At 40.2% G+C, this 25,318-nt stretch overlaps 1 protein-coding gene across 2 annotated transcripts in view; it reads left to right on the top strand.

The window, feature by feature from the left end:
* Nucleotides 1–25,318, top strand: part of SDK2 (sidekick cell adhesion molecule 2) — a 388,895-nt gene that overhangs the window by 325,679 nt on the left and 37,898 nt on the right. For both annotated transcript variants that reach the window (XM_072403472.1, XM_072403471.1), the window contains exons 16-28: nt 1,794–1,934; nt 8,141–8,322; nt 9,724–9,839; nt 16,033–16,228; nt 16,822–16,920; nt 19,569–19,760; nt 20,725–20,846; nt 21,698–21,807; nt 21,899–22,049; nt 23,061–23,298; nt 23,583–23,698; nt 24,305–24,494; nt 25,200–25,298. In XM_072403472.1, coding sequence (XP_072259573.1) covers nt 1,794–1,934; nt 8,141–8,322; nt 9,724–9,839; nt 16,033–16,228; nt 16,822–16,920; nt 19,569–19,760; nt 20,725–20,846; nt 21,698–21,807; nt 21,899–22,049; nt 23,061–23,298; nt 23,583–23,698; nt 24,305–24,494; nt 25,200–25,298 — 1,952 coding nt within the window. The remainder of the gene's footprint in view (nt 1–1,793; nt 1,935–8,140; nt 8,323–9,723; nt 9,840–16,032; nt 16,229–16,821; nt 16,921–19,568; nt 19,761–20,724; nt 20,847–21,697; nt 21,808–21,898; nt 22,050–23,060; nt 23,299–23,582; nt 23,699–24,304; nt 24,495–25,199; nt 25,299–25,318) is intronic.

Here is a 25,318-nt window from a genome sequence, read left to right as displayed (position 1 = left end):
GTGCAATCTGTAGCGCCCCCTAGTGGCCCTGTCTGCCCAAGCTTGGCACATCGAACTGGTATTGCCATTAACAGTTTGCTTTCACCTCCTTCAACATTGACAATTCTAAAAGTTTGGATTTCTCATCTTTTTCTGTACCATAGACAATGGTCACCAAGGCTTATACAAAAGTTGGATTTATTTATTAACAATATTTGTAAAGTGCTTTCCCCCATAGAACCTAAAGCCCATATCCACCAGTACTAACCAGGTTGAACCGTCAAGGTCAGGCAAGATCTGATGTGTATACAGCAGGGTATGCCAGTTTTCACTTACCGGAATATTTTTGGTATGTAGGAGGAAAAAAAAAAATGCAAACTCCTTGGAGTTTATCAGCCAAGTTTTCGACCTGGGACCCTAGCAAGAGTGGTCCCCACTAAGCCACAGTGCCAATTCTTAAAAAAGAAGCTTTGGATTTGGAAACTCTTTGAAGAACAACTTCTAATTTCTTTAATTTATTTCCCCCACCCCTGGAGTGCAGCCCACCCAATACCATACTCAAAGGTGGACGTAGCTAACAGTGGGCCCCTGTGCAGAACTGATTAGGAACCATGTGGCGGTCCTTGTTGGCTGAGGAAGGTCCAAGAGCCTTCATGCAGCTGCCCACTTTCCATCTTCCTATGAACAATCTTACTTTTAGCCCTGAACCACCATTGCTGCAGTACAGCCTTGCCAAATAAAATCTTCTCCTGGCTCCTCTGTGCTTGCAAGACTTTGGCCCCGACTGTACTTACATTGGCCTTCAGTGGCCCTTCGGAGTATGAATAGACCACAAAGCAGCGGTGAGATTAGTTAACCAAAAATGAAGTTATCCTTGAAGTCTTTGCGGTTGATCCTACTAACAAAAGAGATTAAAATCTCATATATTCATAAATATCTCATATATTCATACCATTATTTCCCAAACAAACCTAAAGCATAAATTTTGCGAGGAATTAGCCTGTGCCATTGTGAGGTCCTGGATCTTGCATTGTGGCTTACCAGCACGGCCGTTTTTTAATACCAAAAATACGGGGTATTATTGAAGCATAGGCTTTTCTATGATTACACATGAGATATGATTTTTGGCAATGTAGTCACACAAATGTTGCTTGCTAAAACAGGCTGCGCTCCTAACTAAGTTATCTCTCGTCATTGTCTGCTCTGATCTCCTCGTACTTCCTCTAGCGGCGGAGAGAAGCAGCGTTTATCGCAGAGTCGCATCTCAGCTGAAATGAGCTCCGAGCTTGTTGTGGCTGGTAGCTCCGCCAGCTTTGACAAATATCCTCAGTAAATTTTCATTACCATAATGTAGAGTTTCACTTTAGATTTTGTTCTTTGTCATAGCATCCGAAAGATAAGTATTTGATGCAACTTGAATCGCCAGGAATAATAAATATATTACTGTAATATTTTCTGTATAGCTATAATAAAGGGGCCCATGATTAAAAGCATCTATAGGGAGGTCTTTCATTTTGGCCTGCAGGAGCCAGTAGGATTTTTCTTTTATAGGTAAAATCATAGGTTGAAGGAACCAATTGGTTGTTGGGAAGAAAAGGGGACGGTCGTGGCTTACTACCTAAAGCCCTTTCTTTAGGTCTAGTAAGGCAAGACGTTTTGAAGCCCCCTAAGATCCTGAAAGAGATGTCCCTATGGTATCACCATTGACGTCTACCCAAATGCATAAGGGAAAGGATTTTTGTTTCAGAAACCTTCATTATTTAGACTAATGTTTCTTTAATTTTCATATCTTGTTCTTGTCCTCTCATCCATAGGGTAACTCTTCCAGAAGAACCTCCCAGCGCTCCTCCGCAAAGTGTTATCGCCACGGGGCGCACCAACCAGTCTATTCTGGTCCAGTGGCAGTCACCCCCAGAGAATCATCAGAATGGCATCTTAAAGGGATACGTTATCAGGTCAGTGATCTGCCAGGACTGCAAAGGTTGTGTTTGGGGGAACTTCTGGGGTGGGATTATAGAACGTACAGTTTTTCTAGAATAACGGCTCCGCCTTGTTACTTGAGCGCTTCTTTTTTCTATGCATCCATTTTAATTTGAGTCCCTAATTAGACTAATACACGGAGAATTTATAAATAAAACAGGAGTTTTAATTTGTTTTGGGGTATTTTAGTTTTAAGAAAACATGCAGATCTTATTCATCTCATTTCCCTGGTTTAGGTTAGTAGACGCTAGCATTTCATTGCCGTGAACAGTCCCAGTTATCCTGTCTGTGCCAAATCGCCATTCTATGCTGAGCAACCACACCAGCTCCAGTCCACAACACAGCCATAGAATAAACATTGTCTAATAAAGTTTTATGCATAGTTGTCTTGGTGCCTGCATATACCATAGAAGCAATCATCACGTTTCTTTACCCTCAGATGAGTCATTAATTGTGAATGTGCAGGATCAGGGTATGCTCCCAGGGAACTGTTTCCAAATCCAGCCATCCCTATTTGCAAGAGGCACCTATCTCATGTTAGCAGGCACCCTTAGTAGTCCTGTTGTCTTTGGCCAAGTTGGGATTTCCACAAGTACTCCATTAGAGTTTCATAAAACCTGAGCATCACATCAGTATGCTAATTAAATACCATACCACACTTTTGAGTTCCTCTACCAAAACCAGTGAACACAAACTGTTATGGAAAATAATTGGCTTTGTGCAACAAGGGCATGGTCATGCAGGAACAGATAGGGGCCATCTCCAAAATTAGAAAAGAGTAGTTATTTAAAATGTGTGATGGGAATCTCTTTATTTGGTAACATGAATTTATAAATTTGTAGAAATGCCTGCCTGTTTTAATATGTAGAATAATGGTCAGGTGTCCACAAATTTATAACTATATAGTGCAGATTACTTATAGTTTTGTTCACGGATTTCCCTGAGTTTTAGACCTAACCCAGTCATTCACTTATTTTATTGATCATTAGGGTCACATCCGCTGTTGGTGATTAGCGTTCTTCCCAAGGTATCCCAATCTATAGGCTAAAGTCTGCAGTATCATTAGCAGCACCCTTCACTGGAAACATCTACAAATGATTACCAGTTGGAGGAAGGTTCACATTCTTTTAGCATATAATATAGATGTGGTGGTCAGATATCCAAAATCATTTGGCCATATGCTGCATCACATCCAGGTAGCTTGCAAAATAATCTCTCAAACGCAACCCAGACAATTGCTGATTTGATTGCTTTCATATCTTCTACAGCACATAAGTGGCCTTCATAAATTGATATTGAGTATATGTGTTTTTTTGTAGACAGCAAGGTTCTTCAGAGCTGACTTCTGAGCCATAGATTTAGCACTATGGTAACTGCTCATTGCACCCTCTCGGCCTGAATATAATAATTTCTCATAGCATTAGAGAATCTAGTCTGTTGAAATTTCTATCCTGATTAATATGCATGATGTCACACGTTCGGGTCGTGTTATATTAGCACCATGTTGAAAGCTGTGAGGAGGAATAAGATTAGGCTGCGTCACAAACACAGACCTAGTAGGAGATGACATGGGTTGCCAGCGACCCCTGGGTAAAGAGGATTATACGGTGAGGGGTAGAGAGAGGATTAGCCAGTAACAGAATTATATCAAGGGGGTGCAGAGGTTTTACGTGAGTGGTTTTGGGAAGTCATTGAGGGACGGGCCAAGAAAAAGCGTGATGGGAATGGCTATGAGGAATCAAGGAAATGGTTACAAGAGTTACAAGTGGGGTTTTATGAAATAGCTTTTCATAACCACAGATAAATATGTAAATGTATTCTATGAAATTATCAATGATGAAGATTTACCATGAAGGTTTTAGTGTGAAGGGCTGATCTTATATGAACACAGCTTATTTTCTTTCCATTAGAAAGTAAGACATTTAATGAGCTGTAAACGGAATGTTTTCAGCTTTGTTGCTTGTCAGTGTTGTTGATCTACCAGAGCCACTTATAAAGAAAAGGAAATGAAAGACTGCAGGCAATACAATGTGTATTAAATGTCTCAGAAAAACATATATTAGTAAATTAACATTCACCAGTCACATGGTGATATGTTTTAAAAAATCAGTCACTCCCATATTTCAACATGGGATTTAAGACCGTTTTTCATATAAAGAGATCCCTTTACTTTCAGGGGAAACGTGTATAACGTCTCATATACCGACACGTTTCACCAACTGGCTTCTTCAGGGGTATGCGGCAGCCTTTGCAGCGTTAGGTCCCAGGTTCGATCCCCAGCCAGGACATTATCTGCATGGAGTTTGCAGGTTCTCCCCATGTCTGCGTGGGTTTCCTCTGAGTACTCCGGTTTTCATCCCACAAACATGCAATTAGGTTAATTGGTGTCTCCCTAACAATTGACTACATTAATCACATATGACTATGGTAGGGAAGTAGATTGTGAGCTCCTTTGAGGGACAGTTAGTGACACGACTATAGACTTTGTACAGCGTTGTGTAATACGATGGCGCTATATAATTACTGTATAATAATAATAATAATATGTAGTGAACATTTGTAAGAAAGCTTGGGAATATCCCTTGGTTGCACTTGTCCACACCAGCTTGAGAATTCCTTCCACCATTCCAAGGACACAGGTTGCATATCTTATTTATGACTTTTTTACATATAAGTCCTCCAATTAACCAAGCAGGTTCACCTCCTCACTTAGTCACACTATTTGGCAATATATATAGTATAATATAATATATAGTACCTGGAAGTATTTTTTGTATCCATTTGAAGTGTTCTAAAGCTTTCTCTTGCTTATATGTTAACTTTTTCTACATACTTCTGAAGAAGCCAGTTGGTGAAAGGTGTGGGAATATGGGACATTATACGTATTCCCCCTGAAAGTATATGGATCTCTTTGTATATAAAATGGTCTTTCATCCCATGTTGAACTATGAGGGTGACCAATTTTAGAATATATATCACCATGTGACTTGTGAATGTTAAATTACTCCTATATGTTTGAAACCACAGATTTTAATTTCCATTCCTATATTTACCACTTTATAATTTTTATGAGGTGGCACCCCCAAATGCACTGGCATAGGAAGGATTTGTTACTGTTACCTCTCTTTCTCTATTTCCTAATGGTGACAACAATAGCCTGTGTCATGTTTGTTAGAACAACCACTTGGGGGGAACATGGGACAGGGTGACAATGAAGGAGAACAATGGATGGACAGGATAGAATGTTGTCATTCCAGAACTGGAAGCCTTCATGGCAAGATCACCAGAGGTTTGTGGTCACAGGCAGCTTGCATTCAGATGCGTTTAGCTAGCATTTGAAATCAGTTTGAAATGCTTCTGATCATTCAAGGTTTATTGACCGGTGCTTTTGGCCTCTATTTGCATTCTCATTGACTTGTATGTGGAATGTAAAAGATCCTCACGCTGTTCTGTTCAGCTGCTGAGAATGAAAATAGACAGCCCAGTGTTTGTTTCGGTTAGTGGACTGAGATTATAACTATTATAATTTTTATTACACAGTATTAATTTAGCATCAACATTTTATGCAACGCTTTACAAAGTACATGTACTACATGTCCTTACGTCAGTCATATGTTATGTTATTATGTATGTTAATGTGTATGTATGTTAACCTTTAATACAGTCTAGGGTCAATTTTAGGGGGGAAGCCAATTAACCTATCTGCATGTTTTTGGAATGTGGGAGAAAACCAAAATACCTAGAGGAAACCCATGCAAACCTGGAAATTCCATGCAGATAGTGTCCTGGCTGAGATTGGAACCTGGGACATAGATTAGAAACCCATCCATTGCTTAGGTTGACAACTATTTTTATAGTAAAAATTCAATGGGAGTTATGGAGGAACACAATGGACAGTTCCCATTGACTGGTGGTTGTCGGGGGCTGTTTATGATGTGAACTTCCCTTACAAACACCAGATCAGTGTTTTTCAACCAGGTTACGTGGAACCCCAGGGATCCTCCAGGGGAGCAATGAGCAGGTTGTGCCTTTCAGGTCAGTTTGTCTGACACCAATGTTCTTTTTGGCTATCTGTAAAGTTGCCATTCTTTCTGCTGGCCAGCAATGTAAGAAACATTCCATCCATTGACCTCCACTCTAATGTACTGTGAGCTGTGGATATAGTAATTATAGAAGGGGTTCCCTGAAGACCCCAAAGTTATGTCAAGGGTTCCCCCATGGTAAAAAAGTTAAGAAACTCTGCACCAGAATTTTGGAATGCTACTTGTCATGGACTTTCCATCCATTTTTTACCACCAACCTATGTGTAAGTAGCTCACAAGGAAAACATTGGTTTCTATCCCATAGTCTTCAACAGTGTTCAACTTGAACATCAGGCTTGGAGAATTTCAAAGGAAGTTTGCCCAACTAAATGCAAACCAAACCTAGGTATGTTCACCCATCCCTACCGTATATGCATATTAGTTCATAAAGTGTTATTAGGTTATATATAGAAATCTAAACCACTCTTCTTATGAAGACTATAGTAAAATGTTCTATTTTTAAAGACAAGAGTTCTTCTTTAAATATTTTTAGCATGTTTTTACGAAAAGCTTCATTTTCAGTAATGTCCAGCTAAATGTCATTCCATTGGAGGGTCTGATTGTAGAACCAGAGCCATTCAAATACTTGCCTGAGGGGGAGAGTAGCGGGGATTAGTGAGATAAAGGAGGTTTGTGAAGAAAAAGAAGACTATATTGAACGGAAGGCAAGATTAGTGAGAGAACTGGATAACGAATCTGGCTGTATATAAATTGACTCTGGGAGAAGGAGAGAGAGAGAATTATGTGTGAGAATGAGAACAAGCTGCACAAAAAGTTTTCCACGCTTTAAGGGAAGGCTGCCAACTGAAATGAGAAACGTTCATATTGACTTAGTATTGTTTATTTCTTTCATATCTCAAAAATGGATTACATAGGAACAATCAGTGAATGGTAATGGTATTGAGAAAATGTTGCTACAGTTCTTTGAAGGAATCTGTAACTTGGTTCATTCAGTAAGGGGAGATCCTGATGTTGTTATTCCAACTGGATGTGATAGCTTTTTTTGAGGGAGCTTTGAACTCTACGGTGGACATTGCTATGGCTTTCAGGGCAACATCTTCAGTTTTTATAAGAAAAGAAAGAAAGTTCCAAAGTATGGTTGATAGTCAAGGTTAGTTTATTTATCAGAGATATCTTGCTAAATAGTCAACACTCAGGGAGGTGGAGCCCCCTTCATCAGGACTTTACAATGGTAAACTAGAAAGCATTGGGTAAAAATTTATTTTGGAGTTTTGGCTTAGAACGGTTATTTTTCTCCCTTCAAAAAAAAGAAAACTTTACCTAGACCCTACTATCCAGTCAAGCAAACCCTGAGATTAGTCTTATTTAGGTCACAGCTCAATAATATTGAAAACCATCACTCTGACCTCTCTGTCTACTATAAACCAACCACTTCCTATAGCCCATCAACTCACAGAAAAGTCATGAGGCAACCAGAGCATTTTGCTCCTCTCATTTGCTGCCAAATTTCGTCTAAATGGACAAATAAACAAGTCACAACGAACAAACTGTCTGGTTCTTTTGATACCGCACCCAAAAGTTTCTTGAGTTCATATTGGTTCAGACCAATGTTTCCCAGCCAGGGTTTGGTGAAACCCTAGGGTTCCTCCAAAGGTTGCTTGTGGTTCCTTGCACAATGAGAATTTTGTGACTCTCAGGTCAATTTACATAACACCAGTGGCCAGTAATATTTTTCCCACTGGCCTGCAATGTAAGAGATTTTTTTCCCAATGTACTGTGAGTTGTGGATTTAGTATTTATAGCAGGGGGTTCCCTGATGACCTCAAAATTATTTGAAGGGTTTCCAAAAATGTTTTAAAAAAATTTCCATGTCTAGTTGAACAAATCAAGGAAGACATCTTAACTAAATTACCTGTAAGAGAAGCTGGCTTTCTAAGATTTCTCCATTCCCCCTCCATGGAGGAAAGTGCTAAGGGCACAGTTGCGTGCTTTATTTAGTTTATGGCTTGACCTTTCCTCTATAGATTGTTATATTTCCAATATACTATAACAGCATTTGTAATTTACTGTAAAAACATCCCTTTAAGAACGTCAAATTACTTGCTTATACCTTTTCTTTCTTGTGCCTCTCTGCTCAGATACCGCCTTGCTGGCCTTCCCGTGGATTACCAATATAGAAACCTGTCCAACCCAGATCTTAGCAGCCTGCTCCTGGAGGACCTCATTATCTGGACCAATTATGAAATCGAGGTGGCCGCGTTTAACGGAGCTGGCCTGGGAGTGTTCAGCGCCAAAGTGGCTGAGTGGACCCTACAGGGAGGTGAGCTGACCTGCAATTTTAAACAACAGAGCCCTGACTGGGATATGGCGTCATTAAACACAATCAGGGAGATGCAAAAGCTTGGCCATGTCATACGGTTGTACGTATTTGTCTATCTAGGTGTCTAAGGTCAGATGGATTGAGTTTTCAGCAAGCTTTATGTTTATCCAATCGCATTTGCAAGCTTCTCATTCTTTGCAAACAGAAATGAGTTCATTGTGCAGTTTTATGTTACTCAATGGGAAGAAAACAAAATGAAAAATGCATATCTGCGAATGTCATCTTATAGGAGGTTGTAAGAAAGTAGACTTTATATTTCATTACCGAGGCACATTTAGCACTGCCAAATAACATTATTGCAAATCCTCCTAATGTGACCCTATGCCCAGGCAGTCACATGATTGCTGGCTACCAGGATCATGGCGGACTTTACACATCGTTATAATTTGCAGAATTTCCTTTGTCACCAGGTGAGAGGCTGCAGCTCCATCTGAGACACTTCTGAACTCAATTAAAATTGCACAAGCACCATTATTTAAATGAATGTGCCATCCCTGCGCCAACATTTGCCAACCCTGGAGGATACTTGAGGAAGGATGGTGACATCTTTCTGGAAAGAAAAGCACATAAATGCATTGTCAGGGGGAGTAATTAGAACCAGTGTAGGAATTCTACCTGGTGGCAATTTGAATCAAATTCAATTTTTGGCAGCTGTAACTATTTTTTACGTGCGTCCAATGTCCCCTTTAGCTCTCTGGGACCTGTGGATGCATATCTGAATTCCAGCACATTTCTACTTGTAGTAGAATTAAATTTCCCATGCAGTTCAACTGGCTGGAACCTCACTTTGCTCTGGCCCTACAGACTGGTCTTGATTCTTCCACAATTTTACTTAAAAATAGAGAAAATTCATTGTGTAATAGCAATGGATGAAGTTGGATCTTGGTGACGAGTTCGAATTCTATGACAGTTCTGCTGGATGATGGGTGCATCCATGTCTCAACTCTACCAGCAAATTATTGAAAAATTTCAATGTCTGAATTGAATGGGCTGAAGTTGAAAATATTTTCGTCTACATTTTGGTGTTTCACAATGAATCAAATTTTGCAAATTCAGCTATCACAAGGATTCATGCAGTACATACACATTAATTAGTATGCATGGACTTGACATGAAATATCTAATCGTAGGTCTGCTTAGATAAAGCTTAGGGGCAAACTTAAAAAAACTCTAATAGCAATGCCAAACAATATCTTCCAGCATTCCATTTTCCCTTTTACCCAGTTTATTCCAATATCCCAATTTATAAAATTTGCCATGTTACTGGGATTTTCACACCTGGAATCATCCTTGAGATGTTATAGTTTACTTTCATAGCTGAATGACTTTCTGTGCCTTCAGTTCCCACAGTGTCTCCTGGAAACGTGAAAGCAGAAGCTGTGAATTCAACCACCCTGCGATTTACCTGGAGCCCCCCCAGTCCGCAGTTTGTGAATGGAATTAACCAAGGCTATAAGGTAACGTGTCTGTGCAATACAAAGCTTTGTATATTTCTTTATCATTTCTGATTCATATGGGTTTGTTTCATAATAGAGAACAATAAGGTTTGGTGTAAGTTTTGCAACATGGCCAAAGGATATTAGGTTTTTGAGTGTTTTTTGGAATTGATCTGCAATTGTGAACTGATAAGCTTGTCAAAATTTGGCCTGTTGAAATAATTTATGGTGCATAGTCAAAGGAAAACTTCACCCAAACCACTAAACACAAATGTAAACTACATATATAAGAATTGTTTTACCTGCCAAAGACTTTGTATTGCTGTCTGTTCAGTCCAGAGAATAACACACCAGCCTGTTGGCAGGACAGGATACCTGATTCTCCTCTGGTCCAATTAAGCAACACATTTTGGTCTTGCCCCCCCCCCCCCCCCGCATTCTGTGAATGAAGATCGAAAGCAGAAGTACCACAATGGTGACCTTTCTCACTGTTCTCTCCGCCTTTCTGTACGCTCTTTGTTAGCGCTGCAGCACATCTGCTAATTTAATTTTTATAGAGGCCAATGTTAATTTTATTTTTAATGCCGATGCTGAAAGCGACACCATACAGTGCAATAAAAATCCCATACAGGTTCTACATTCACCTTCACGTTAACCGGTCATGCCAACCGATGCGTTGGGCTCCCCAAACTTAAAACTCTGATTCCGCCCTATACCCCAAGAACAACAAATTGCCATTATGTGATACAGGGAGGGAAGCGATGGCCTAATGGCCCCTTGATTGCGTCCTGCTGCAATTAATCAGCATTTACATTAATTAAACTCATTTACATGGATTCTGTACAATGCAGCCTGGGCATGTAATTGGCCAAGGACTCGATAGCTGTGAAGATATTTAACATCCATATTAAAATGTAATTAGTATTTCTGATTAGGAAATTCCATTCTAAAATCGGCGTCTAATTAGGCGCTCGTGGCCTGCTTCAGTCCTGGCAGTTACCGCTCTCCACGCCTCTCGTAAATCAGCGACTAACAAGCAGGATGGGGATACTTTACTAGACCTGCCGGTCCCATTAAAGGACCCAACTGCAGGCTCAGAGGGCGAAGGCTAAAACAGACCCGCCAGCTAGTTTAGGAATTTCTAGTTATTCTGCAGAGATTAATTGGAAAGGTACTAAATGTGTTTTAAGCTACGCTGTATATATTACCTTGTAATATTTCTTTAGATCACCCACTGCATTACCAGCTGTAAATTCAAGTCACGCTCGCAATGGGAGTATCTGCTCAGAGAAGGAAAAGATTTTAATGACAGTTAGCATTTCTGGTGATTAAAAAAAAAGTATTTACATATTGGATTTTTTTGAACATTTATTCACACCAGGGCTGAAAATCAAGCCTTAACGACAAATCAGATTGAGGCCTGCTGTCTTTTAGTATAGGAAGGGTTGTCATGGGATCCAGCATGGGAAAGAAAGGTACATTTATATTAGAGGGTGAAATCTGTGGCATGGTGGGCAGTATTAGGGTCACAAGGATGGTTAGTGTCTTGGAGTTGGTTACTGGAAAGAATGTTAGGGTCACATGTATTGTATCAGCAGGGTTGTCGTATGAGTTAGCGAGATGCTTAGACAAATGGTTGGTTTGAATATGGTTACTGTTGGGTTACAAAGATGGTTGGTGTTACGGGGAGGGTTAGTGGAAGATATGGTATTGGAGTTGCATGGAAGGTTGGAGTAGGGTTGTTAGCGTTACGAAGTTGTGTAGTAGAAAGGTTGGTGCTGGGGTTAATAAGGTCGTCGTAACGTTTTATGAGTTAACAGAGAAGGTTAGAAGAAAAAGTTGGTATGAATAGGGGTGCTTTTAGGGATACCAAGATGGTTAGTGTTACTGATATAGGGAGGGTTAGTGGAAGATATGGTATTGGAGTTGCATGGAGGGTTTGAGTAGGGTTGGTGTTACTGTTACAAATATGTGTAGTAGAAAGGTTGGTGTAAGGGGTAAAATGAGTGTTGACAAAGGGTTGGGGTTAGGGCTACATAGAGGGATAGTGGAGCAGTTATTATCGCTATTGCAATGTGTGTTTTTATAAAGATTGTTGCTAGGTTTACAGGGAGTGATGGTGGAAGGGATGGTATTCGGTTTACAGGAAGTATTAGTGGATGAATTGATGTCAGTGGTTGCAGGCAGAATTGTTAGTGTTAATATTACATGGAAGGTTAGTAGAAGGGTCTGTGTTGGGGTTACAGATAAAGTTATTAACAAAGGTTGGTATTATAACAGTCTTTCTTGACCTTTTTAACATGAGGACACCCTTAAAATAATTTTAAGGTCTTAGGGAACCACTATGATTCCTATATCCACAGCTCATTGTATATTAGCATGGTGGTCATTGGCAAGAGTGTCACCATTTAAGAAAGCCAAAAAGATCATTGATGTTGGTTAACCTGACCCGAGGGGCAAAAATTGTTCATTGCTCAGGGAACCACTAGCAACCTCTGGAGGAACCCTAATTGAGAAACGCATTGTTAGAATGACAAGGGAGGTTTTGGAATGGTTAGGGTTACAGGGAAGATTAGTGCAATGTTTAGGGTTACGGGAGGGTTATTGAAAGTTTGCAGGAAAATTACTATTCATTTAGTTCTGCCACCAGCACATAGCACCCAGTATTGAAGACTTTTGATTCCCTAAAAAGTCCAATATACATGCATGTGTGCTGTTATACCTATGAATCCAGGTACGGTGACCAAACCTTTCCTCATCCAAACCTTAAAACTCGCAAACCATAATATAGGTCGGCCTATTATACTCCTGAGTCTTGCGTATGCCGCCGATATAAACAGCCCTTGCTACAATAAAAACTCTGTATTGTATACAGGACCCAGGAGTGCTTTGGTAATTGCACTATTTATGTACTGCATTGTACATTTCATTTGCTAGCTCACCGGCTTCCTCTACCGCTTTCTGTTCCATGCTGCGGCACTGACATCTAGTGGCTGCCACCGGCTCCGTGGGACCTTTGCCAAACTTACTCACTTGTCCTTGTAATGTAATAATAAGATTCAACAATCCGCCTAATGCAGCTAATCTGTTACTGTGAGTCAGTGAGAGCAACAGAGCTTGCACAGCACGCATCTCCTATAAACCGCTGTCTGGAAGGGGGAACGTTTAACAGATTTTGTTTATACAGTCCAGAAGCCCTGCATTATGCGTCTGCTGTGTACGGATAGGCAGCGCAGACAATAAATGTAAGATCATGAACACAGAACGCCACAGAATGAAGTCACCCTTGGAACGCACTCGCAGGATGCAACCTTTCCCTAAGTTAGATGAGATTTTTTTTTTTTTTTTTGGACTGCAGACTTTTAAAGGATCAGCTCACTATAAGCTCATATTTGGATATTGGTGTCCTCCCAGCCTTATTAGCAATAATCCTGCTATTATTTTTTCACTTCCCGTAACAGGCCAAACTGTCCAGCAGGAGTGACAGCTACAGGGGGTCAGACAAACCAGTTAACACTGTCCGGGGTGCTTACGATGGTCCACTTTTTCTATAATGCTTTCATGTGTTAGCTGGAGCTGGACTTTCACTTAATTGCCTTTTACTTAAGTTTATATAAAAATATATCATCATAGACTATCATAGACTATAGACTATCCTGTGCACAGAGCGGCAAGGCTGCTGCACGATTGCACCGCAGAACAAACAGCATGGTCTCCCTGCTACAGGAAGTGTAACTGGTGGGATCAAAAGGTGATAAAACTGTGTTGCAGGAGGGCATGCTATGGGTTGTGCATGGCTTCAGGTTGAAATGGTTCAGGTCTGGTTTTCGAGCATTTGCCATGAGTTGTCAGACAACTCCTAATAATATTTGTCACCCTAATGCGACATCTATTGACACCACTGCAACCCATTGCAATGGATCAGGAAAGTGTGCAGGTGCAATCAAGGGTCTTACAGAGTAGGCCAAAGAGTAAAATATAGTGAATACAGGATGTAGTACTGAGGCAGATCACATGCCGAAAAGCTTACCTTCATTCTTCACTTCCAAAACTTTGTAGCAACTCCTAGTATGGGCTGATCTGTATCAACCTTTGTGAACATGCACAGGCAAAAGAATTTAGAATATTGACATCTCAGTCCAAGAAGTATATGGTTACCCTGGATAATGCCAAACAAGGTGCTGTGCTACCAGAGATAAAAGAACAGTCAGGGGGTACTGTGATCTCTATGAGAGGTAATAAAGACACTAAAGCAATAATTATTATTGGAAACCAACGACTAACGACCGATCGTCTGATAATCATTAACAAAAAAAAGTGCACAATGATGCCGACAATTGAAGATTGTCGCTTGAAACTAACGACTGTCCCAGCGGATCTGATTGAGCGACGATGGTTCGCTATCTATTGTGTGTACGGTTGTTCAGGGATCGTGGATGGTTCTGCATTACACTTTCTCCTTAACATGTCACTTCCTGCATTGTTCAAACAATCGTATCTAGCGTGTGTACATTGCAGGTGCATTAGGTGCATTCACCTAATTTAATACAATATGGCTAATGATAGGTTAACCTTGAGATAGGCTGTTTATCAAACCTCTGTATAGGAAACAAGCTCGGCCCTATGGAGATTCTTCATTGGACCTCGCTGGCTTTTCCATACGCCTTTGGGCTTCTAGTGTGCTGCAGCTTGCTTCCCGTCCGTCAGTTGCCATAAACCGGCAAAACTTATTAGTTCAGGGTTGCCTAAAGACAGGTCTACGTTCTGTTGTAAAAATTCCAGATGGGTTATTGGCTGGAAAAAAATAAGTAAGGCAGCTGGAGTTTCGGGCTGAATTAATTATAAAGCAGAGAAAAGAATGCAGCATTGTGTTGTAAGTGACCAGTGCAAGGCTTTTAGTGAAGCAGAGATACATTCCATACAGGCAACAGGTAAAGATGTACAAAAAATATACAATGCAATACAATCTTCATCATGTTATTGGGTTAAAAGAAAACCCAGAAACAATTTTATTTATACGTGCAACTCCCAGCATGTTCTCCTAACATGTACCCGGCTTTTATGAAGTATGAATACAAAGAGTCACTGCAAACAACAGAAAAAAATAGTTTCCTTTTTTTCTCTCGCTGACAAATACATTCAGTGTGAATCAAAACAATAGGAGTTCAGTCTTTTAGCTTATTTTCTGCAGAAATTAGCCACAAATTTCACAAAGTGCAAAAATCTATCTGCTGCCAGCATGTTGCAGAGAAGGACCCGTGATCTCTGTTTGGAAGCAGAAATGTCTCAGCAGAAGTCCAACACTTTACTAGGTAGGAGCTATTGTTGTCCAAGTGAAGCTCTAGCTCTCTCAACCCCTGTATAATCTCCCTATCACAATCCAATGGTCCATCCCACTCAATAAATGCTGGAAAATGTAATGGGATTGCAATCAGGTTGGGTTTAGGTCCATGGTAGGTCCATGTTCAAATTGAATCATTTGATCTCCTTCAATGCTCCAGTAGCCTAATGAGGGTTCTGTGCTGCCCTGCCTCAGTCTCTTTAGTTTGACCCAATAGTGCTCATCATTGCAATCAGCTGCCAATATATGATGATAATTTTTTCTCTTCACTTCCTTTGCCAAAAACCTAACATGGCATGAGAGGTAACTCTAAGGGGAAACCTTGTCAACAAGCACTATTCAACGTCAGTCCTTGGAGGGTCAGGGTACACACTTTTATTAGCAGGTGACAGTAAATATATTAAGGTATGGTTGACAAAGTCAGAAAACAACCCAGCCTTTTTATGGCCCAAGGACTGCAGTTGGACAGTCCTGTCTTGGATCGCTGGCACTGGAATAAAATGACCTCATTAGAAGATTTCCCTCCTTGGTGTTGTAATAATCTGGATTTCATGTGGTCTAAATAAAGTATATGGTATCGAACGGGTAGAGCTGGACAGTCCTGTCTGGCACAGAAACAGATGACCCCATTGGAAATTTCCCTGTCTTGGTGTTGTAATATTTTGGACTTCACTTAGATGATACAATGTAATCTAAATACAGCATGTTGTCCCCAAGGACTGGAGATGAATAGTCTAGTCTTAGATAGCTGGAACAGGAATGGATGTCCCCATTGGATGATTTCCCTCCTTGATGTGGTTATATATTGTATTTTCCTTCACTTAGTTACAATATATTCTGAATATGTTTTGTTCTAATGTGTCTCCTTTTCAGTTGATTGCCTGGGATCCGGCTCAGGAAGACGATGTCTCTGTGGTCACAGTGCGGCCCAACTTCCAAGACAGCCTTCACGTAGGCTTCATATCTGGCCTGAAAAAATATCATAGCTACCTGACCTCAGTCCTGTGCTTCACCACCCCTGGAGATGGACCTCGCAGTTCTCCACAACTCGTATGGACTCATGAAGATGGTATGGCTTCTGTCTCCTCCACTTTAATTTCTTCACCATTTTAGGACATATTGTATGCCAAAGAGAAAGGAGCTTTGTATATGATGTACATTATCTGACAGCTTTTTTTCAAAGTCTGGTGGGCTATCTGTTTTTTAAAGTGGTGGAGAATGTCTTCTCTGTAGGTCATACAAAGCAAAGCTCCAAAACCACCTACAGAAGAACCTTGGAGGAGAAAAAACTCTCACTCGAATATTAGATGCCAGGCTCATATACAAATCCCAATTCTTACTTTGGTGTTTTTTTAAATGCAGTATCTGTGATTATCTTCATCTTTTTGCATTTTATTTCCATTTATCTTTTTTCTTTTTGGTTATTTATAACCTTAACTCAGTGGGACATCAGACTTTCGGGGCTGATATGTGTATTGTATTAGGTCAGTGACTTTGATTGTCAAGCAAAGAGTGTTTTCAGAAGAATACGTCGGCTATGACAGGCTTTATATTTTGCACTCTAGCATTTACTACACTCACATTGGCATACCCTGATTTGAAAATAAATTGCACTGAAAAGTATAGGTACAACCAATATATGAGAACTCTTTCTGATTTCAGTCCCCGGCCCTGTGGGCAGCCTTGGGTTTGATGACATTCTGGACACCTCCTTACGAGTAACCTGGCAAGAGCCTGCTGAGAAGAATGGCGTTCTGACAGGTAGGTCCTTGAAGGCTACTAAATATCAATGTCAAGTCACCATTTGTATTTGAGCTTGTAATAATCTTTGTGAAAAAGCAGATGTGAAGCAAGCTGGCCAGTTTTAGATGAGGTGTAGAATGGATAACAGACATCAGCTTTGTTCTGCAGTGTCCTCTGGGGGATTTATTTTCACTGAATTGAAAGAAATAAAATAGGAAATAGAAGAAAAAGAAAAAGAAGAAAAGTAGAAAAAAAAATAATAAGAAAAAAATCTCTCCAAAGAGGAACACCTCTTACACATTTGTTACCGGCACAAATGTTTAGTAACTTATCTTTTCTTCTCCCCATACCACCCAGATCCTGAGAAATTCCCCATGAAATCCACACAGATATGGAAACCATTTGGAGTCACATTCCCACATTCTCACTGGTACCTTTTGCTGACCTCCATGTCACCACTGTCCCCTGCACTAATGGAGGTCCCCAGAAGGAACGAGTGTGAGCTCTGTGTAAGGAACTTGTGCACAGGGCTGCTCCAAGGTTGTACACCTAACCTGACATTATGGTGGATTTTTTCCTTCTGAATGCTGTTTTTTTTTAATTTAAGAAGATAATGCAATATTTTCTTTTCCAGTCTAGTTTTGGGGCATTTACTGCACTTTTATTCTACAGTCAGATAACCACACAGCCTCCCTTCCGTCCATCTAGTGGAAGGTTACAAAGTGGGCAGGCAATGTGCTGATGTGATTCCCCACTCTTAGTAGAGAAGTATGTTCTTTATCTTTGGGTTTCCATTGCCAATGAAAGGAGGCCTGGGTGGTGGGCAAATGCAATACAGGCACATCAATGCACATGCACAATGGCGCTGTAAGGGGATACAGGGACACTGACTTGCAGCATGTCTGTATCTCAAAAGCAACAGCCCTGGGGTGCATACTGACTACATCAGCACAGATTTGCTCCAGTACTTGGTGTGGTCAGGGACAAATCAAAAAAAAAAAAAAAAGGAATTGTCAGGATCAACAGGTATTGTACAAAAATGATGAAAGAAGAGGATAAAAGACCACATATGGACAGATATAAGTTTTATTAACATTTGTATTAACATACTCTTTAATGTCCAGCCATCATTCTTGCATTAGCTCCCCAAAACAGCGGCGTCTCTAATAGGTGCTGCCCTTTACGGACATGTTATGTTTTTTTAGGAAATCCATAAACTGTCTCTAAAAACCAGTGCCAGGCAATAAAATCATAATTGAAAGAGTTCATTTTGCACCAAGCAGACACAATTAGACAAATGATTTAAAAGTTGTAAGAGCATCTCAGGAAATGTCAGGTCCACTTTACCAAAAGTTCATTCGGAGAATCCCAGAGCACCGCACAATATATTGATGTCTCTATAAATACGAGGTAACAATACCTGATGCTCGCCGGATTTCATTTTGCACAAATTGCTTTTTTCTTTTTGTCCCCAGGCCGAGCCTGATTAGCATAACTGTAATTGGAATCTTATTACAAATACTGCAGATTAAGATCTTTCATCTAGAATCCCCTGTTAACTGCTTCATTTTTGCTCATTCTAGCCAAAATCATACTTAGGTAAGTCTTTCAGATAACTGTGACGTAAATATTTATGCTTGGCTCAACCGATTGTAAATGTTTATGAGGGGAGCTGGGAAAGGAGCATTGGCAAATATCTCTTGGTGCCACTAATTCTTAAGGAAATATTATAAATTGTCCAAGGTTTTTAAACCTCATCCTCCCCTTTCCCTTTTACTTCAACTTCAAGGTTCCTTTAGACGGGTTGGACCAGTGATAGGGGTTTATACAATGAGAAAGAAGTACAAGATATGTACCAGTATATTATTTTTAGCCAATATTTTTGGACACCCAACCATCACACCCAAGTGAGCTCAGTGGACATCCCATGCCTATTGGCATTACTAAGGAGTGTGGGTCCTGAACCACCCCCATTCCAACTATAAACCGTTCTCTCTTCTAGGAACAGAAATTGGTGCTCATTTAGCCGAAGGAGCATTTGTGGAATTATTTTTTCCGAGTGAAAAAGAAGGGATTGGCACTCGCTTAAAAGTTTAGAATACACTCTCCATAAAGCAAAAGATCTCCCCTGCGTTTTTCATGGTCCCAAAATCTGCATGGTGCCTTATTTGTCTTAATCCCACATATTGTAGTTATATTTATCTATTGTCCATTGGGATATTCTAATTATGGCACTATGGGTTTTGCTGCCACCTACAAATGGTTGAGATATCAGACTATAACCCCTTCCAAAGAATTCTAAGTTTAGCTTGGTATCTATAGGAGGATGGAACATCTTTTTCAGTTTTACTTCTTTCAAGACTTAGTAAGCAATCAATTCAGGTTAAATCTTGCTAATCCTAAAAGATATATTTGTGCCACCTACATGACCAGTTGAATTTGCACCCATAATGAAGTGGGTGCAGCTTCTGCAGAATGGTAGCTCTTTGGGGCAGGATTCTCTCCTCCTCACTGGTGTCACTGTCTGTATCTGTCTGTCATTTGCAAACCCTATTTAATGTACAGAGCTGTGTAATATGTTGGCATTATATAAATACTGTTTAATATTAATATTTTTATTAATAATAATAATATTGGTATTGATGTTTTTTGGGGTTTATTTTCAGGATACAAGATCTCCTGGGAAGAGTTTAACCAGACCAACACCAGAGTGACACACTACCTACCCAACGTCACCCTGGAGTACCGCGTGACCGGTCTCACCTCTCTTACTACGTACACCATCCAGGTGGCCGGGATGACCTCCAAGGGTCAGGGGGCAGTGTCTTTGTCCACCATCTCCTCCGGAGTGCCTCCAGGTCAGTGTACTAAAACTGGCCTGATAGGAATGAAAACAAATCCTGTTGCACGTTCTTGTGTGTTTTAGATTTTGATTTTCTCTTTATTATAAGCACAAAGCAGCACCTGAAACCCTACGGGGGGTATATTTAATACTTGCACCTTGTGCCCTCAACTAAGAAAATGCCAATGATGTAATGAAATGCTTGCTTAAATATTTGAGTCTGCACAGGCATTGCATTGCATTAACTTAATGAGTATAGAAGGGAGCGATGCCCTCCTTGAACACAAAGTGCAGTAGCCAATCAGATCTTTAACAGATTTGACTTCAGTAATCTGGTTGCTATAGCAAAGACCACTTTATAAATTTACAGCATCTGATTTATTACATTCACGCTTATTTTCTGGTTCTTTTTTAAAGTCTATGCCAAAATAAAATAAAAATGTATTCAGTACATTACATTGTTGTAATACATGTTGCCCCTGCTGTAATGAAATCCCAAACTATATTCTTAGCTTTCCCCATTGCCATGAGGCTTGATTGAGGCTCCAAATTTTATTGTGCAAGTAAAAACCAAAAAGTCAATAGGAGCAGGGAAAAGATTTTTTGGCAAAGGAGAATTTAAGTGTGCCCTCTGCCAAAAAAAAACTAAATCTCCTGGTGACATTTTTTGGGTTTAGTTGTACTCTCTTTGCTTTAAGGAACGTCAATGCAGAAATCCTTCTGAAAGTGCAACTTTTGAGTAATTTGATGGAACACTCCTTAAATACATACTGGACCCTGATCAATGACTTTGCATGGCAGCCAAGATGGCAGCAAGGAACCTGGTATCACCATAGGTAGATCACCAGTCCCAACCTTTCTATGTCAGGTTTCCTTTGAGCTGTAACAACAAAGTCATTCATGTGAGGACAGTACGGTTTTGCAACCACCATCCAGATCTGTCCTTATCTATTAAAACATTGCTACATTCTCTACCGTAGAGCTGCCTGGAGCTCCAACTAATGTCGCCATCAGCAACATTGGACCTCGTTCTGTCACGCTGCAGTTCCGACCAGGGTATGACGGGAAGACTTCTATCTCTAGGTGGCAAGTGGAAGCCCAGGTGAGGTTATAAAAACTCTTGTCACCATTCCCAAAATTGTGCAGTGCATTCTTGTTATGTAGTTGAATTTAGACAGCATTTCACTCTAATTTTTTATGTTTGTCCTGCACTGGGACTATAGCAGTAAGATCACATCAAACTGCAGAAGCCTAATAAATTGGTTCTGACCAAATCCTTGGAATTTTGGTATTATTCGTATAATTCTTTGGAAAAAAAAGCTAAAGGATGTAACTAAGATTTGAGCTGTCAGTAAACAGTGCCCTGGGCCTAAAGATGAGGAGAGATAAGCTGACCAACTAAGACCAGGTCAAATTTAACTAGAAAAAAAAAAATCAACTTTCCAGGTTGGAATGAAAGTGTTTGGGAAAACTGCCTGAGCTGCCTAAAGCTGCCTGACATTTTTGAATTAAGTAAATGCCTGGACCATAATATGGTCATTAAATTGCAGTGGAGGGTCGAGGGACCTTTAGGAACATGTTCCATTCCCTACAACTTGGTTTTAAGCGGGGTTAATGGATTCCTGAAGCCTTCCTTTAAAATAATAACCCTCAGATGTTGGCCCCCTCACCTTGAGAATTGGGTACAAGTATGGCGGAGTCCCTCATTGTACACCCTTGTCAATTATGACCATTGATGATATCTGAACCAAAGTTGATATGACAGTTTTTTTGTTTTTTTTTTACTGCAATGCATCTATTTAATAAAGTTTATTTTTTTCCAATACAAATCAGGAAGTATTTGCAGGGTTTTACTGGTTTAGAGGAAATGTTTGGCATGGAGCTATAGGTAAATATTGTAACCAATGCCACCCTATGTGATTTCACCTTATGGATATCTTTGTCTTGGCTTAGGTTGGTACACAAGGGGAATCCGAAGACTGGGTCCTCATACATCAGCTGGCCAATGAGCCCAATGCCCGGGCCCTGGTGGTCCCTGGACTAAACCCATATACTTTTTACAGGTGGGGGAATTGATTTTTGTAATTAAAAAGTTTGTGATTTATGTCAATGATTTGGATTATTATATATTATTATAATTCTTCTATAATTCAGCTTCCGAATGAGACAGGTGAATATTGTAGGCAGCAGTCCTCCCAGTCTACCCTCCAGGAGGATACAGACTCTGCAGGCCCCTCCTGATATGTTTCCAGCAAATGTGACCCTTCGCACAGCCAGTCAAACCAGCTTGTGGGTACGATGGGTGGTAAGTAGCACTTCAAGGCCTCACTTTTTATGAAAAAGTTTTATTATCAACTCCTTTATCAACCTTCTCAGTTTTGAGTACATCCTAAAGAGTTAAGTCAATTGGCCATGTAAAATCCCCCATTGTGGGCCACCAGACTTAGTTGGCACTGTGACAAGCATTAGTATTTTGCTAACGCTCATGGCTTTCAGGAGGACCAGCTGATGGTCATGCCTGGGGCCCTGGACAGACTAATACATTAGGAAATGTTATGTAAATGTATACCTATAAGTAACCTTTATGACTGAGGCATGAGATTTCTGCGCTGGTATATTTTAGCAGAGGAAGCAGTGTCCTGGGTATAGAGAATCTTGAACCAAGAGGTAAGAGGCCAAGGCTTGCAAAAGCAAGATTTTCTGGGAGGGTTAATGTTACAAGGAAGGGGGAGAGTTGCTTGAACCTTTGTTTAAGGGGATGATTAATGTTAGGGATAACAAGGTAGGAATAGTTAGGAAGGTTGGTGTCAGGTTTTGGATTACTGGATGAATGAGTGTGGGGTTTTCAAGGAGGGTTAGTTTACAGAGAGGGTTAGTCCAAGAGGTACAGAATCAATGAGAGAGTTACATGAAGGATTAGAATTAGGGTTACTGGAAGGAGTAGTAAGGTTAGAGAGAGGGGTGTGTTAGAGTTATCTTATGGAAGGGTATTGTTATGATTATTGGAAAGAGTGATGTTTGGGTTACAGGGAAGGTAAATGTCAGGGTTATAGAAAAGGTTACTGGGGACAGGACTGGGAACTTTGGAATTTTCTAACACCAATTCGGTTTCTGGAGCCCTTAATGTTTATTTAAGGGCTCAGCACATATCTCACTTGAAAGTATCAAAAACCAGTTCACTTCTAGACAAATTGATCCTTTAAACCACCCCATATTTTCTGAGATTCTTCTTCTATTGTGGTCTTCTTTCTTTTTATATTTGCTTTTAAATGCTAGAAACATATTTCACATCTGAGACTTTTCTCATTTTCTGCAGCCTTTACCTGAAATGGCATACAATGGAAATCCAGAGTCTGTGGGCTACAAGATCCGTTACACGAGGTCTGATGGCAAAGGAGAATCGTTAACTCATGTGATTCATGACCGCATAGAAAGAGAGTACACTATTGAGAATCTAGAAGAGTGGACAGAATATTCTGTGCAAGTTGTAGCCTTTAACTCTATTGGAGCTGGACCGTGGAGCCCCGCGGTGGTTGCCAGGACCAGGGAGTCAGGTAACTGCACCAACGAACTGTATTACCTAAACAGGAACATAAAAAATACATTAAAATTGTGTAATAAGCACTTATATAGTTTACAATGAAATGATCCAACTCCAGAAGCTAGTGTCCCATGTGCAAGGGAGTAAATTACAATGAAGATGGGCTACCATTGACCATTTCCACCACCTCTTGTCTTATGAATTTCAAGGCTCTGCATTTTCTTTGGAATAATGATGTTGTTGTGTGTACAATACAGCTCCTATAAGCACCCCAACTGATTTGACTCTGTCTTTTAGTTCCTTCTTCCGGACCCAGCAATGTTTCTGCCCTAGCCACCACTTCAAGCAGCATATTGGTACGTTGGAGTGAGATTCCAGAGTCTGAAAGGAATGGCCTTATTCTGGGGTATAAGGTAAGTGGAATGGTAAAACAAGCCAATGGCAAATCTTCTAAACATATTTCAAAACTTCTTTCAATATTAAAGCAATTAAAGCACTCCAGTTAGTAATAATCACAGTAAGTAGCTGCCACCACCCTGGGGACCAGATATCGTAACTGATTGTGTCTCTGATTCCTCCCACAAAGATCTAATAAAGGCTCATTCACACCAAAACACACACTATAACATTGTATATGTGCTTTGCAGTACATTAGCATACCTTGTCATTTACACCCAACACAGCTACAGTGCGCTGGAAGACATGTAAAGTAACTCTGAGCTTCGTGGTACCAAAAAGATATGCAATTTTTGTTCTGGTTAGGGCTGCCTAATTATCTTGTAATGCACAATAATTCTGCTTTATGATGAGAATGGGCCCTGTTCATATCACTCCCCTTATGGCTAAATTTTCCACCTTTAGAGGTATAAGAAGCCAGCATGGATCTCAATATTTTAGAGGCCACATATAATTGAATTATGAGTTTTGGGTAATGTTGGCTTTCAGTAGTGTTTTCCTGAACATTCATCCATAATCCAGATCTCTAAAATGTGTCTTCTTTGATTTATCGTCTTCTCCAGATTCTCTATAAAGAGAAGGACTCTGACAACCCACCTTATTTTTGGCTGGTGGAAGGAAACGCCTCTCGCAGCGTCCAGCTGACTCACTTGGGGAAGTATGTCCTTTATGAAATCCAGGTCTTGGCATTCACCAGGATAGGGGACGGCGTAGCCAGCAACCCCACTATTCTGGAGAGAACTCTGGATGACGGTGAGACTGTAGGACCTCTAGGGGTGTAATGAGAAATCAAATAAGACTAGTGTCTTTCTTTTAATTCTCAATAGCTACATAAATGTACTTTTTATGTTATTGCAAGACTTATATTTTGTATAAGTGCACCAAAAATTCAAGAATCCTAAGTTGTGCCTAAAAATTAGAAAATCTGGGATAACTGGTGCGCTGCTGCCATCACCAACCTATATGGACATTCCATCCTATTACAAAACCAAAGTTGTTAATTTAAAGTTAGCCTCCCCCATCATTGCAGCTATAGTAGTATATACTGCACTAGGGTAAAGGCTTTCTAAAAGGTATGGAATGGTGAAAACATGAGCTAACAGAACAATTTGTGAGGTCTGATATTGATGCTGTATGAGAAGACCTGGCTTATCATTCCCATGCATCAGTACAGCCTGGGTGGGTGTTCTGTAATGGTCAGGGGTCTGTATGTTTTTTCTCAATGTTCGTTTTATAGGATTTTAAAAGAGTTCAGGTGATTCTGGATTACAAGGTTGTATACAAATACACCATATCAGTCTTTTACAAATAGCATTTAATCACCTATATTGTTTTATCTATTGGCATGTCAAAATGACATAAGAACTTATTCACATAAAAACACACTGTCTTTTACAACAATTTAAATCCACATTTATTGATTGTATTACAACATTTTCCTTGTTTTTTTTTTAACAGTTCCAGGTCCCCCGGTAGGAATACTGTTTCCAGAAGTGAGAACAACCTCTGTCCGTCTCATCTGGCAGCCACCAGCTGCCCCCAATGGCATCATCCTGGGTAAGAGCTTGTATTTGCAT

Source organism: Pyxicephalus adspersus, chromosome 3 (genome assembly GCF_032062135.1).
Source record: "Pyxicephalus adspersus chromosome 3, UCB_Pads_2.0, whole genome shotgun sequence".
Lineage (NCBI taxonomy): Eukaryota > Metazoa > Chordata > Amphibia > Anura > Pyxicephalidae > Pyxicephalus > Pyxicephalus adspersus.
The sequence above is the reverse complement of the archived record's forward strand: the minus strand, read 5'-3'. Positions and strand labels throughout refer to the sequence as shown.